We start from the raw sequence: 15,843 nt of genomic DNA, 5'->3' as shown, positions 1-15,843 counted from the left end.
CATATATACATAGCAACTAGCAAACTCAAATGGGTTTACAGAAGTGCCCGACAAAAAGGCAAATGCCGCAGTACGGGAAATTAACAAAAACAAATTATACATGTGAATAAGTAAGCAATTAAAGCGGTAAACGTACATATGTACACAGGAATGACAAATTGAAATACATACATATGTACATATATACAAGCAAGTAAATAGCAAATATTGGAATTCATAAACATAAGTAGGTGAATGTAAGCATACATAAAATTGGAATAACAATCATGATAGAAATTGAATTCGGTAAAGGCAGGAGTTCCCATCATTCATCGTTTTTATGAAAACTTTAACAATAAATTATCACCCCTATTTCGAATCGTAGAAATAGTATGCTGCAATCCGAATCGTATTTTCGAACTTTCGAAATTCGTAACAATGGCATGCCTAAAAACGAACGAGTACGCTTTTTTGCGTAATTTTGAACAAAAAAAATTCTGTGTCGGAGGCGAGATAAAAAACGTAAATCGATGTGTGTTTTCAGGAAATATTAGTGGCGTTCATTTAAACAGATAAATTTGCCCTTCGCATATAAGTATATTTTTATCCACTGCTTTATATAAACGAGTAAAACATAATTTTTGGTGCCCCTTATCGAGAAACTTGGGTCCGGTTTAGTTATTTGTACAATGATTTTCGGTTGTTGTGTCCAAACGCATAATCCGAATCCAAAAACTTTAACATCACGTGTAATCAAAGGATTAAAAATTTATTTAAAATAAATGTTTCAAATTTCCGAGCACTATGATATTAATAAATTCGGTTGCACTATGCACTTTTTTGCGAAGTTCGACGTGGGTTCTGCGCAAAAGTACTGTGGATGGCGTAGCCGGAGTGATGTGCACAATAAGTGTTGTATACCTTTGACATGCGGAAGCCCTTCTTCTCCGGCAACACAGAAAGGAGAATTATACTTAGTAAGGGTTATCATCCCTAAGCGCAAACGATGGCAGAAGCAAGTGCAACAGGTGCTGGACCTAACAAAGTGCATGTCTTCAATGGCTTAAAAGGAGCTGTTATTGCATTAACCGGATTTACAACCAGTTCTTTAAGCATAGGAGTAGTTTTGGCTTGTGGTTCAACAATTCCACTAGAAGCTGACATAGGCGCGCCCATGGTTGCTATGCCCGAGAGCTCCGCATATCTTTGTGAAATCATTCCCATAGCACGCTCTTACTCCGCTGCTATAATTGCAAATGCAATAGAATCCTCCGTTTCCTTCAAAATATGTAACATCAAACAATTTTACTATAAATAAGCACTTCATGAGCGTTTTTTTTAATTCCTTTCCCCTTTGTTTTCCTTCATTCAGCTATCTTCGAAAAACAACTGATAGCTGGCAATGCTGCACATGTTTCCGCAAGGGTTGCAGCATGTGGATTTTTCGTTTTTCGTAGCGTAGCTACGAATTACGAATTACGAAAATTCGGATTCTGGAAGAAGGGGGTATATAAGGACTATAGGGTTGCTAGAAAAAAGGGGGGCATTTTTGAAATCAGGGGTCCTATTCACCCTCCCCCCTTTTTCAAGAATTTGCCGTCCGTCTAATAAAATTTTCCCATAATTTTTTGTACATTCATTTGAAAAACACGTTTTTGGGTACGAAATAACGTTTTTTTTAGACCCAGAGGGACGTTTTCTCATGCCGGAGACATGGCAACACTGGCTCTCTTGTAAATTTTCTGGGTTATTATACACTCATGAACCAAAAATACAAGATCACGTAAGAACGCGACGTTGTATTTGTAACTGGTTTTGAGAAAAAAGCTTGCGAAAGCGGGTTCGTCAGCTGAGCGTTTGTTTACATCACAAGCACCACTATTTTACACTTTTATTCAAGTAAAGAAGAGTTAATTAAACATGACAACACATTTTAAAGCATTTTGTTGCATCATTTTACCTAAATTGTGCGTTTAAAGTGGCTGACAATGATGTTGGCTAATTTTGGTTTTCGTTGTTTTCATTGCTTTGTTTACTTTTCGCTCGTTTTCCAGTGAAACAAGATGGCGTAGAACCCGCTAAAACAATCGACTTTTTTCACTCTCTTGTTCTTACGTGATCTTGTGTCTTTCGTTCATGTTATAAGGCCTGTATGCAGTTCTCAAGAAAAGCAAAAACTCCATATAAAATGACGTACAAGAAATGGCTAAGAAATTTTCTTGAGTCAACTTTCCTTAAAGGCCTGTATGCAGCTCTCAAGAAAAGCAAAAACTCCATATAAAATAACGTACAAGAAATGGCTAAGAAATTTTCTTGAGTCAAATTTCCTCAAGGCAGTACGCAGTTCTTAAGAAATATACTACGCTTTCTACTACGGTTTTCTAAAGTTTTTTGTGAAAAAAGAGCACAAAGCAACCCAGGTTTGAACAGAAATATATGCCCGTTCCATTATTTCTTGAGGAAAGAGTGAGGCAACAGGCCGTGAAGTATCAAAAATGTCAAAATTCCTTGGACACACACACGAAATAATGGCAATTTTTTCTTGACCAATTTCTTGAGAGCTGCATACAGGGCTTAAGGCAGTATGCAGTTCTTAAGAAATTTACTACGCTTTCTACTACGGTTTTCTAAAGTTTTTTGTGAAAAAAGAGCACAAGGCAACCCAGGTTTGCAACAGAAATATATGCCCGTTCCATTATTTCTTGAGGAAAGAGTGAGGCAACAGGCTGTGAAGTATCAAAAATGTCAAAATTCCTTGGACACACACACGAAATAATGACAATTTTTTCTTGACCGTTTTCTTGAGAGCTGCATACAGGGCTATACACTTTTCCCATGGTGTAATGAACTGAAGGTGGCGCATTCCCGAAACCGCTACTTTGGTTTTGACGACTTTGACGTTTATGTCAATACGTAAACAAACTTTTCGTTTAGAAACAAGTGCAAACGTATTGCAAACGTATTGTGTATTTTCAAGTGAAAATCGAAGTAATTCGCGCGTTCTAAAGTAAAAAAGTTTTATTTGTAATAAAAACTTTATAAAAATGTCGTGTCGTGTGTTAAATTGCAGCAGCCGTAGTACCCCTACCCCCCAATACAAACACAAAAATTCTAAATAGTTAATTAATAAGACCTATTCTTTTAAACACATTTCAAGAGTGGTTTTATATTTATTGTTAACGTTGTACTTAAATTGCTATATTCAAAGATGGCTTGAGAAATTGGTGAATCGAGAAGAAAACACGTTTTCTCACTGCAAATTCACAACAGTCAACTCGTTGTTCTTCGCCGTATTCTGTGTTTACCCATTGCCACAAATGTCATTCTGCGGGAATGCGCAATCTTGTATTCTATCGTTCTAGGCGTATTCAATAACGTGGTATCGGTACGACAATAACAAAATGTACATGGATTTTGTTTTTGCTTTTGCGGCGAGGACTGTCAAAAATTTCATACGAAGGATGTGAAAGAGAACAGAAAACAATAAACAATCAACAGCAGCCATTTGACATATGAAGCCGTGAGGCGAAGAAAAATAAAAGGGTGCTGCTATCACCTTTTAAATACGCCTTGCTATCGTTCTTGCACTTTTCCAGTTCAAATTTGCAGGCTCCAGTACAAATTAGTACTGACTATTTGTTACTATACACACCCACGGTGCAGCGAACAAAGGTGGCGCCGTCAGTAGCACCGCTACTTTGGTTTTGTTGATTTTGACAGTTGTGGTACCTTGTAAATAAACCTTTGTTTACAAATCAGCAAAAGAGAAATTTGAATTATAAGTGAAAAATCAGTTTAAATTGTGTTAATTTGCAATTTGTGAGCGATTTTTGAGTTGAATACTGCGTAAAAACTAACACAATGAAGTGCTGTGTGTTAAAGTGCGACAGCCGCCAAGATGCAAGAAGCGTAGATGCAAGTGTAGCGCTGGGACGAATCGGTGCATTTTGTGTACATAGGGCACGGCAAAGCCGCTCCCGAAATGTTTCTCTATTATTATATTAACAGCATTTCCTCACAATGATTTTGTTTCTGCTCCACGCAGCCTCCATTAACAAGTTAACTAATCAATCCCGCAGAGATGCTGCTGCAGTTTTCTGCAGCAGCCTTAATTGCAAAGCAATAAAGTGCACTAAAACGTTTGTTGAAGCAGGCTCAATTGCAAAGCAATGGAGTGCACTAAAATGTTCACTGTTCTCTAATAGATTAAGAGAAAAATGCAATATCTCCGCATTTAGCAAAATTAAAACACGTTAAGTAAAGTGAACCGCTTTGGCAGTTTCAACTCGTTTTTCTTTTCGCTCTATTCTTTGTTTACTTGTGGTACACAAATGTCAACGCCCAGGACGGCGCAATCTTGTATTCTATCATTCTTGATACACACCTAAAAACTTCACCAAACCGACGTTAGCACCCCGTTTGTGAAAATATTCAGCCCGATTCTGAACAGAAACTCCCCAGGAATTTTTCCTCATTTCCCTTTCCTCCTATCATGAATAAAAATTTCCTGAGGATTTTTCCTCTTTTCTCTTTCCTCCTATTCTAAACGATCTTCGAAAAAGGGAAAATGTGTTTGGGGAAAAAAGTAGGTATTACGAATGTCAAAAAGGAAGAGAATTGACTTCGTTATTCTGGGAGAATTTTCACCAGTATTTTAAAAGGGAGCTGCTACAAAAATGTAAGTTAATTACAATTTAAAGAAAATTTGGAGTAATAAAACGTTCAATGCTTTCATTTTAGGTCTAAAACAACAAATAGAAAGCAGGTGGAAATTTTAATAAGCCTAATGGAAGCTAGGCCGGACATTGCTCGCGGCTTCCATAGGGGCAACAAAGAGGAAGTTTCCCGGTTTTGGCGGAACGCTGAGGTGGAACTAAACTCCGCAGGTCCACCGACAAAAAATACGACTGAGTGGAAAAAGGTTTGTAAAAGTGATTAAATATGTAGTTTTCGCTTTAAATTATCGTTTTCTTTACTTTTTATAGGTGTGGACCGACCAAAAAAAATATGTGCGTCAAAAGGCGTCGCAAAATTTAAAAGCCAGTAAAGGCACGGGCGGTGGCCCAAACACCCAACAGAAACTTTCTTCCAATGAGGAACCTATTTACAAACTGATTGGGATGAATGAAAGTGTTGAAGGCATATCTGCGTCTACTTTTGGATTGCCACCTTCAAGTGTATCTAAGACCATTGCAGAACCTGAGCGAGACGTGTCAGAATGTGTAGAATATCTAGAGGAAGTGGAAATAGATATACATGAGTCTCAAATAAGTCCACTTGTTACAGTCGGCGAGCCATCGCTTCCATCACCACCAGTAAATGTAGTTCCAGAAAGGAGACCTACTGTAAAGAAGCCGAAAGCATCCTCCGATCTTCTTGAAGCTGAACTAAAGACTCAGCAAGCCTTACTAGAAGCAGTTACTGGAGCAGTTACGAGTTTAACCGAACATCACGCAGAGCAGAAAAGGCACTTCGGAGAAATGGAGAGGCTTAAAGAGACGAAATAGCTGAAATGCGGCGGCTTAAAAATGAAGAAATAGCTGAAATGCGGCGGCACAATGACATCATGGAGCACTTGCTGAAGATGAAAATGTAAAGTTATTTATTATTTTTATACAATTTTATTGTTTTTTGAACGCTTATATGTACCTATATATGTATAACTTCTTTTAATTATTATTAATTTCTCTCATAAGTGCCTTTTCTACTCTTCAAGATGTTCTGCTAAAATCGTTACTGCTACAGTAACTGTTTCTTATAAGGCTTGCTGAATCTTTAGTTCAGCTTGCAGAACGTCGGAGGATGCTTTCGGCTTCTTTCCAGTACGTCTCCTTTCTGGAACTACATTTACTGGTGGTGATGGAGGCGAAAGCTCGCCGACTGTAACAAGTGGACTTATCTGAGACTCATGTACCTCTATTTCTTACTTTAAAATTTACGTTAGATGGACAGTGGCGCTCACCTTAATAGCACACTTTTATGTTTCACAATTTTCCCAATGTTTTACGTGATATATACTATATGGTTTATGTTATAGAATTCACTATATTTTTATAAACAATTAACGAAAAAAATGTATCACGTAAAACAGTGTGAAAATTGTAAAAAATAAAAGTGTGCTATTAAGGTGAGCGCCACTGTATATATGTATATAGATATGTAGCGTTCAAACTGTTTTTTATTTAGTACATAAGTTTTGTTTATTTGCGATGAATTGTTTTAGTTTTTACCTTAATTGTTTTCTTATTTTAAGCGAAATACAAGAATGTGTATATATTTTTTAGTTATTTTCCCTTTAAAATAAAGACTGGTTTTATGATATAATCATATTTTAAATATTTGTATTTTTATTCCTTCTGTTTATGTAACTACTTAACTTTTCAAGCTTATTTTGATACTTTCATTCATGTGTGTATGTAAAAGAATGAAAATGAGATCTGTAGTACATATATACATACATTCAATTGTAGTATAAGAAAAAGAGTTTCAAGCAAATAATTTTTCTTAAAATTGTATACCTTTCGCTTAAACTTATTTATTCGAAGATTAAAGCGTTGGTAGCCTACAGGTTTAATGTGAACTTTACCTTTGTTCTGTTCTGTTCTGTTTTGTGCTCATAGGTTTTGAGAGTGCCACAGCAGTTGCCAAAATTGTATCATCATTCGAAACATTTTCCTCTTCAGCTAATACAAATAACGATGCGTTAATAAATGACCCATTCGTTGTGGCGCACCTGTACACGAATTTATTTATATAATTTAATAATTGTAGCAATAAAAAATAAGCGAAAGCCTTACCTGTGAGCGGAATAACAAGTATGTAACGTTTGAAATCCCGAATGAGTTTTTCAAAGTCGTCGAGGCAATCAATAAAACAATTTGTGTCCGGCATAAGATATCTCGGACGCACTTCTATGTATAGTTTCGTATCTACAAATTTCAGAATTTCCTGCCCAGCAAATATAAATCAAAGATTATAATGGTATATTAAGGAAAAGTTTCCACTTTCCGATCGACAATTTACTTCCAGTTTTGCATTGTACACACATTTTCACATTCTTTCTGGTTTCAAGTTTCTTCCTCCTCTTCGATAGTAATTAGATTTGCGCATCTTCAATACAGGCGGTTTTCGCTGATTTGGTGTCTTTAAATGGTTCTTCTGTATTTGTGCCATTTACCGAAATGTTTTCACTGTTATCTTCTTCATCACTGTGCAAATTACATAGAGCCTACTCCATTGCGCCGTTCAGCTCTTCCAATGTAAACGAATTTTCGCGTACTAGCAGGCTTGATTGATTCCTTTCATAGCATTCTTGTAAATCAAGAATTTTCATAATTCGTGCAAAAAATTGATCACACTCGGTAGCAGATTCCTTGGCAATTTGTTTGTTAATATTAATGTCGCCCGAGGTAAACACCAATGGCGTAAATCCAAGTAAGTAAACAGCACGTAGAAGTTGGATGTTTCAAATATTTCATTACATTTTCGCAACAAAAGGCCGAAGATTTGATTACAAAAATTAAATGCATAATATCGAATTTCTCGCCGAGGCTCTAATCGAATTTTTAAAACCTCAGTTAGTTGATATATTTTATGGAAAATTAAGTTAGGTACTAACCTTTGTGCATGTTGTGCTCGACATATAAGTAACTTTTGGGCGGCCACTTTGCCTATGAATTCAAATTTGTGCGTTGTGTGATGTGGTGGTGCTTTGCTTTGTTGTATATTAATTGCATGTTGCAGGTATTTATTTTGCAGGTTATTTATTTACAGTTGCGTATTATTTAAAGAGCGGATCCTATATGTGCTCTAATCGACTGTGCTACTGCGCTGTACTGCGTAGAAGCAATTGGTGTTACATCCGCATCTTCAGGCTCCAACACTTCAAGTTCAATTTCAACATTGGCTTTGAAATGAATGCATATGTTATGCAAAGTACAGCACACATTTGTAATTTTTGCAGCTTTTTCGGGTGTATAGTGCAGCTCCCTTGCGCCAAGAAGACATCGCCAGCGGTTTTTTAGTACACCATTGGTGCGCTCAATAATGTTTCGGCACTTTGAGTGTGCTTCGTTAAACCTCATTTCCCTTGAGCCTTCTTCTGGAGTTCTATGAGGTGTCAACAGCCACGGTTCCAAAGGATACCCTGCATCCCCTGTTGAAAATTTACAAAACGCGTAATTACGGGCAAGTGTAAATTAATTTAACAACAATACCTAAAAGCCAGGCATTCCTCGCTCCTTGTAAATATTGTCTCTCAAAATGAACACGCAAATCGCTGTTGTTCCATATGAAGGAATCGTGACACGCCCCAGGATGACAAGCATCAACATAGCGAATCCTTAATTCATTGTCGCAAAGCTAAATATTGAACATAAATATATACAAACAAGCCTATCGACCTATCTCGAAGTTTTAGAACCGGCTGCCGAGATAGGTCGAGCATCAACTCAGCGGTCGACATCTAAAAAAGTTCAAATATAGATAAATGCAGAAACAAGGAGTAACTTACAAGCATAACGTTTAGGCTGTAGTTCCCTTTACGGTTGTAGTAAAGGTGCGCGTTTTGTGGTGGATTGAAAATTGAAGTTTTACCCAACCGACGTTAGCACCCCATTTGTGAAAATATTAAGATTTTTGTATTGCAATCGATAGTTCGTCGATTGTTCTTTAACGTTCGTCAATTTTTAACGTTTGCTCGTTAGCCAACAATTTATAATTAATTTTTCAATTTTCACTTTACGTTATTCCTGAAGTTAAAACAAGTTTTTAAAAGCTTATATTTCGAAAACTTTTGAACCGGTTTTTAAACCATGGACACAGTTGGAAAAGTGATTGAAGGACCTTTCATTCGATATATATTTATGTATATAATGTATACATATTTTGAGAAAAAGTACAAAAACCTAATTATGGCTATTTTTTATAAAAATGTATGTTTTTCGTAAAAAAATACGTAATTAACTATGTTAACAAATATGATTATCAGAAAGAGCACAAAAATATCTTTAATTTTATGTATGACTTGTTACAAAAAATTCTTCTGCACATATTTGTTTAAATATATATTAAAATATCGTTTTATATGAAAAAGAAAAAGCGCCGCAGACAACAATTTGGAATAAAAAATCCCGTGATGTTTTATTCCAAATTTTCATTATCTGTATAGCAAACTATCGTTTTATATAAAAACTTAAAAAAACGCCGCAGGTATAAGCATACTTTTATATACCTGCGGCGTTTTTTTAAGTTTTTATATAAAACCATAGTTTGCATTAGCTGTAAAAATGTAGGCTTTTTTTTTATAATTCTTTTACATTAATTAAATTTTTGGAAGAACTATACAACATATATATAAAGTACGTATAGCAAGTTAAAGGGAATCAAATTTGCTATTAAATGAGATCAAAATTTTCAAGAAATATCCATCCGTTTTTAAGAAATCTTGATTTCAAAAATTGCTTATTTTGAACTTTAACCTTTGATAATTTTTGTTGTTGTTGTTTGCCCAAAAAAAGAAGTATACCGTTATACTCAGGTCAATCATCTCTATTGATTCCAATATATATTTTTTTTAATTTGAGATTTGGGCCCTGTGCCAATTGATAGAAAATTTTGACGGATCAAAGTAAAAATTTGACACTTCTCGTGGTGAATACGAACGTCAAAATTTTACCTAGCTCATGGGGCTAGGTAAAATTTTGACAGCTTATAACCATGGATACACATAATATTGCTTGGTGGTAATAAGGAGTGAACATGAAAATGAAAGCTGAAACAGCATAAAAAAACCGTACGTTACTTGCAAATTATAAAATAAATATAAATTTTAAGAATTTTAGCAACACACAAAAATAAAGCTTTCGCACGAGCGTTTGTTTGGTTTTTCAACTGTCAAAATTTTACTCTGCATTTGGCACAGCAAAATTCAATTTATTTGTACACCATAGCAAATTTTTCCACCCTGTCTCACCACGGAGAAAAAAGTTACCGATTGGCACAGGGCCTTGGAGCCAAACTGCATTTATGCCAAATTAATTATAAATTGGCTAACGAGCAAACGTTAAAAATGGACGAACATTAAAGAATAATCGACGAACTATCGATTGCAATACAAAAATCTTAATATTTTCACAAATGGTTAGCTCGGTTGGGTAAAACTTCAATTTTAGTGACCGCGGGAGCACTGTTTCCCAGTATTTTTCGATGAATTTATTAATTGAAAATAAATCATCGATACTTTCAAAGTCCCTAGTATTTATTTTTTGCAAAGCACCGTTACTGCTAGAATCTGTTTGGCGTCACCTTCAAAATTTTTTTTTTGGGTTAGTCGTGAATAATTTGCTATTAAAAGTCTTGGGGGGCAAAAATGCCTGCTCGTTCATCAGATTGCAAAGCCCTTCGGGATGGGACATTGAAAAAATTGCGGCTTCGACAGCCATCAGGTCGGATATCCAACCAGCGTACACGCAGCGAAGGATTCCGGCAAATGCAAAGCGCAGGCGCTATGATTGTAACTATGTCCGTAGAGCAAAGCGGAGGCATAGCTTTGAAGACAGCTGAAGGTGTTACGACTTCGCACACAAGACAAGTTTCAACTACTTCAACGTTGTTCAGTCCTTTGGGTGTCTCAATTGGAGTTGTTTGTGAGAGCACCACGGAAAACAAGGAAGGCAAGAAATTGATTTAATTTACATACACAGCCTTCTCCTAAGTTTCGCCCGAAAACAATTTCACCAGAAAATTTTGGAACAAGTTAAGAATCCGAACATTGGGAGAATTGCAAAAACAAAAATTGAGTTTTATATAGGTTTTTGAGGCAAGTATAACGGTATAATTTTTTTGGGGCGGAAATTGTTCGGTAGTTACGAAAGGTCAAAAGTCAAACGAAGCGCTTATTTTCAATTCCAAATGTCTCTGAAAGCAACGCACGGATCCTAAAATTATTTTATTTCATTCATTAGGAAACATGAGCCGCTTTATTCAGATGTATAAATGTTATATGCACAAAAATTACAAAAAATTTTGGTAAAAGCGCACTTTAGCGGAACAGGCGTCCTACTCCTTTTTGGGTAGGCGGCCTTTGGCCGCGCTTACGGATTATAACCCTTAATAAGTAGTATTATTTTTTCTGTGTTACCGAAGAAGAGGAGCGCAACGCCTTTTTGCACGAACACCTTGTGCGTTGGCTTAGGGATTATAACCCTCACTACGTAGGATTCTCCTTTCTGCGTTTTCAAAGAGGGGCTGGACCAGTGTTGCCAGGTCTTAGGAATGAGAAAACGTTCCTCTTGGTCTGAAAAATCGTCAATTTCTACCCAAAAACGTCTTATTCAAATGAATGTACAAAGAATTGGGAACACATCAAGATAACCAACCGTTCAGCAATGGGAAAACTTAAAATGCAGACCGATAATGCTTTGTACGCTGATTTTAACTATATAAATATTATTTGCCGCAATCAAAAAGTAAAGAAGATATAAAAGGTTAAACAAAATTTTTGCGATATTTTAAAATATTAAAATTTTCTAAACTACGTAACCGATTAAAAAAGTAATAACACCAAATAAAGACAATTAATCTATCTTTAAGTTGATATATAAAATGTGTTTGCTTGCTTATCTATTTAAGCCAAAAATATTAGAAAACAAATAAAATGTTATAAGTTTTTCATAAAATAACTATTTTTAGAAAAAAGTGCATAATCAATGCTAAAGACATATATTATTTAGAAAGTGCAAGTGATAAAAAACATTAAAAGCATTTACAAGCAAGTAACAAGTGAGGGTGATATAGTTTCTTTTGCCCAGAACGTCTTCTGCGTAGGCGGCCTTCGGGCGCGCTTAGGGATTGTAACACTTACAAAGTAGAATTCTCCTTTCTGTATTGCCGAAGAAGCGGAGCTGAACACCTTTCTGTGTAGGCGGCCTTCGGCCGCACTTATGGATTATAACCCTTACCAAATAGAATTCTCCTTTTGGTGTGCACCAACTGGTGCTACCGCCCCAGTGATGTAGCCTTGGGAAAGGATGAGGTAACTAAAATTCCCTTTCAGTGTGGTAAACCTGGGGCTGCCGCCCCACTGATGTCTATTACGGTTACTAGGTGTTTTATAAAAATGTCTTGTATATAAAAATGTCTTGTGCAAATGAATATTTAACATTTTTCAAGCGAAAAACCGCAAATGAAAATTGTGAATTTTGGCCATTTTCCTAGGAAACCATAGGGGACCTAGGTTGTCGGGGGTTGCATTTATGTCAATGGCGGTTCATTCCCTCTCCAAAAAGGTGGGTTAAAGGTGCCACGTCCGCTTACCTTTCGGCCACCGCCCCTTTAACGAACGGCCATAATGGAATGCCAACCCGTTGAATTAACTACAATATGCATTTGCACATACATGCATTTATATTTTTTATTATCACTGAATTCTGAAAACTCAAAAGCAAATCATGATATAATATGTATATCAAATTAAAGGTAAAAACTTGCACTTTCTAAATAATATAAATTTGTTTAGTATTGATTATAGACTTTTTCTAAAAAAAGGTTATTTTATGAAAAAATTATGACATTTTTTTGTTTTATAATATTTCTGGCTGAAATATATAAAAAAGCATACACATTTTATATATCAGCTTGAAGATAAATTAATTGTCTTTATTTTGATATAATTACCTTTCGGTTACGCAGTTTAGAAAATATTAATATTTTAAAATATCAAAATATTTTTGTTTCCCTTTTATATCCACTTTACTCTTTAATTGCGGCAAATAATATTTATATAGTTAAAATCAGGGTAAAAAGTACTAGCAATCTGCATTTTTAGTATTTCTATAGCTGAACGGTTGGTTATCTTGATGTATGCCAAAAATTGTTCTTATTAAACTTTTATTGTATACAAAAGTACATATGTACGTAAGTTATATTAAAATGTCATTTTGACAAGAGCACGTTTAAAATGCATTGTGAACTCGAAGTGAGCTCGTTAATATAAAAATCATTTTATACATGCATTTGTCATCAGCTGATTAAGTCATCACCGTTTTGATAGATTTTAGCTGTTTCTTTTTTTTTTATTTAATGTTTATTATTTTTCCATAAAAACCGAGCTCATTATCAGGTCTATTTTGCACATTACCGAAGATTTTGTAACCGGAAAATTGTATTACCAAAAAATGTTACCAGTTCTTGTCACCGCGATTATAGGTACGTTGGCAATGCGTTAAAATATTCAGCAATTCAGCTGTGAAGAATTGTGCAAATCCTGGCATTGCATATTTCACGGGGCAATAATTTGTTACCAGCTTATGAGACGGCAACAAAATCATTCCCACGACAGCCGGTTCTACGTACCGGAATGACTCGGGTTTCGCCCGACCAAGGGCTGTTGTTTCGGCGATCTAACCCCGTTTAGGTCGGCGAAGTATCTCAGAAGTTGTCCGTCCATAGGGCAACATTCACTACGCATTCTCCTACTCAGGGCTGGCATCGAGTCAAACCCTGGGCCAGAAATATACACCTGCTGTGTATGCCGAAGACGATTACACCACAACTCCACCTCAGTCAAGTGTAATGCCTGCGAGGGGTGGAGTCACCTCAGGGTCTGCTCGGGACTACGGGCACACAGACAGTGGACCACGTCTTACGTGGCCCCCTGTTGCTCAAACAGAGCTGCCTCCACGGCAAACCACAGTCCGCCCGTGCAGCCCCACACACTCACACAGCAATCACACACAGTCGCCACAACACAACAACATAATAACACCACAGACCGTACCACAGCCACCACAGACCACATAACACACACAACCGCACCACCACCCACACGCCGCCGTCAACAACTCCTGTTTCCCCCTACAATCTGCACGGTATGTCAGACCAGAATATTCCGTAATGTGACATCAGTCAAGTGCAACACCTGCCTTGGCTGGTGCCACTTTAGGGCATGTTCAGGTCTGCGTACCACGCGAGATTGGACGGGGAATTTCGAGGGCCCGTGTTGCGCTGCTCGGTCGCAGACGTCAATTGCGACGCCCCCCACCACCACCACAGGGCGGCAATCACCTCAGCAGCACACACAGCCAATGGCGGCAAGAACATACACCTCACTCACACCCCACATCACGACACGTCTCCCGAACCACATGAAGCTCCTCCAATTCAACTGTAACGGGCTACAGATCAAGATTGAGGAGATAACCGTCTTCATGGGTCGGCATGGTATATTAATAGCTGCGGTCCAAGAGACGAAGTTGCACAGCAATTCAACTTTGTTGAATTGCGCCGGGTACAACGTGCGCCGTCGAGATCGCGAGCGAGATAATGGTGGTGGCTTAGCGTTCATCACGCACCACACCGTGCAGTATCGTCTTATCGAAGCAGACATCGACCGCAGGGATACCACCCTAGAATGTCAGATCATCGCTATCCGGTCAGGCGATGTTGAGCTCGAAATATTTAACATATACATACCCCCTGTCACCTGCTGCCCGGCAGGATATCACCCTGATATAGGTGCGCTCCTCAGAGGTGAAAACCGTATGGTAGTAGGTGACTTTAATGCGCACCACGATCTTTGGCACTCAAGCTTGTCAAACGATCGTAGGGGAACAGACTTGGCTGAGCAGATAGACGATTCGACATTCCGCACAATGAACGACGACGAGCTATTTTAGCCGGCAGTTCATACTGCATCCTCCGGTAGACAAAGCCAAGCGTCGAGTGACCAGAAGGCTGCACAAACGGACGGAATATGCATGCTGATGCTGAAAAATTTGGGTCCTTGCGGGGGTAGCGTACCTAACGGAGGTCCTCAACCTGTCAATGGCCACTCTCATCATCCCAGACATCTGGAAGGTGGGGAGAGTGGTCCCACTGCTCAAACCGGGGAAACCCGCCAAAAAAGGAGATTCGTATCGTCCGATTACACTCCTTTCCCCGGTAGCGAAGACACTCGAGGCCTTGCTACTCCCGTACTTCACAAACCACCTGACCCCAGCGAAGCATCAGCATGGTTTCCGTAAAGTGCACAGTACAACAACAGCACTTAACGCCATAAACACTCAGATAACTCGTGGCCTTAACCGCAACCGTCCCTGCGAGAGAACGATTCTAGTAGCGTTGGACTTGTCAAAGGCGTTTGACACCGTCTGCCATTCCACGCTGCTAGAAGATATAGAGGCCTCCTCTCTCCCACAGAGGCTCAAACGGTGGTCGGCAAATTATCTGAGTGGTCGACATTTCGTCGGTAACATTTAGAGACAAAACGAGTAAGCAGCGAAAAATAAAACAGGGGGTTCCTCAGGGTGGTGTCCTTTCCCCGCTACTGTTTAACTTTTATATTTCAAAGCTCCCTCAACCACCAGAGGGAGTCTCGATTGTCTCCTATGTCGACGACTGCTCGATCATGGCGACTGGGAATGGAATTGATGACCTGTGTTTGAAAGTAAACGGCTATCTCTCCGAACTTTCTCGCTTCTTCACTGCAAAGTGACTAGCCCTCTCCCCTACGAAATCCTCCGCGACCCTGTTCACAACCTGGACGAAGGAGGTCAGGCTACCGCTGGGGATTCACGTCGATGACACACCAATTCCGACCGTGAATAACACCAAAATACTCGGAGTAACATTCGACAGCCTGCTCTCCTTCTCTGCGCACTCAACCGCTATTGTCAATAAAGTACAGAGCCGCAACAAGGTCCTCAAGTCGCTAGCCGGCAGTACTTGGGGCAAAGACAAAGAAACGTTGCTGGCAACATACAAGGCAATAGGCCGGCCGGTTTTGAACTACGCAGCGCCAGTGTGGTCGCCAGGGACTAGTAGGACGCAGTGGACGAAGCTACAGACGGTACAAAATACGGCACT

General features: G+C 38.3%; 2 protein-coding genes across 3 annotated transcripts; one reads left to right on the top strand and one right to left on the bottom strand.

The window, feature by feature from the left end:
* Positions 1-4,313: 4,313 nt before the first annotated feature.
* LOC118746748 lies at positions 4,314-6,010 on the top strand. The gene is made up of 3 exons (XM_036480654.1): positions 4,314-4,657; positions 4,720-4,900; positions 4,965-6,010. Coding segments are annotated over exons 1-3 (705 nt in total). The 5' UTR covers positions 4,314-4,655; the 3' UTR covers positions 5,487-6,010.
* A 302-nt stretch (positions 6,011-6,312) lies between these two features.
* Positions 6,313-8,671, bottom strand: LOC118746735 (putative nuclease HARBI1). 2 transcript variants are annotated; one of them, XR_004993884.1, is made up of 4 exons: positions 8,196-8,671; positions 7,598-8,134; positions 6,777-7,532; positions 6,313-6,712 (listed from the first exon to the last, which is right to left on the bottom strand). XR_004993884.1 is itself a non-coding variant. In XM_036480641.1 (4 exons), exons 1-3 carry the CDS (start codon positions 8,495-8,497, stop codon positions 7,764-7,766), a joined length of 522 nt encoding a protein of 173 aa, XP_036336534.1. In that variant the 5' UTR covers positions 8,498-8,656; the 3' UTR covers positions 7,259-7,532; positions 7,598-7,763. The 2 variants fall into 2 exon arrangements, 1 of the variants encoding a protein (XP_036336534.1); XM_036480641.1 differs by lacking the exon at positions 6,313-6,712 and having other exon boundaries at positions 7,259-7,532; positions 8,196-8,340; positions 8,492-8,656.
* Between the last annotated feature and the right edge of the window lie 7,172 nt (positions 8,672-15,843).

Source organism: Rhagoletis pomonella, unplaced genomic scaffold (genome assembly GCF_013731165.1).
Source record: "Rhagoletis pomonella isolate Grant_MI unplaced genomic scaffold, Rhpom_1.0 Rhpom_scaffold_00001, whole genome shotgun sequence".
Taxonomy (NCBI): domain Eukaryota; kingdom Metazoa; phylum Arthropoda; class Insecta; order Diptera; family Tephritidae; genus Rhagoletis; species Rhagoletis pomonella.
Note: the sequence above shows the minus strand (reverse complement) of the source record. Positions and strands in the feature narration are given on the sequence as shown.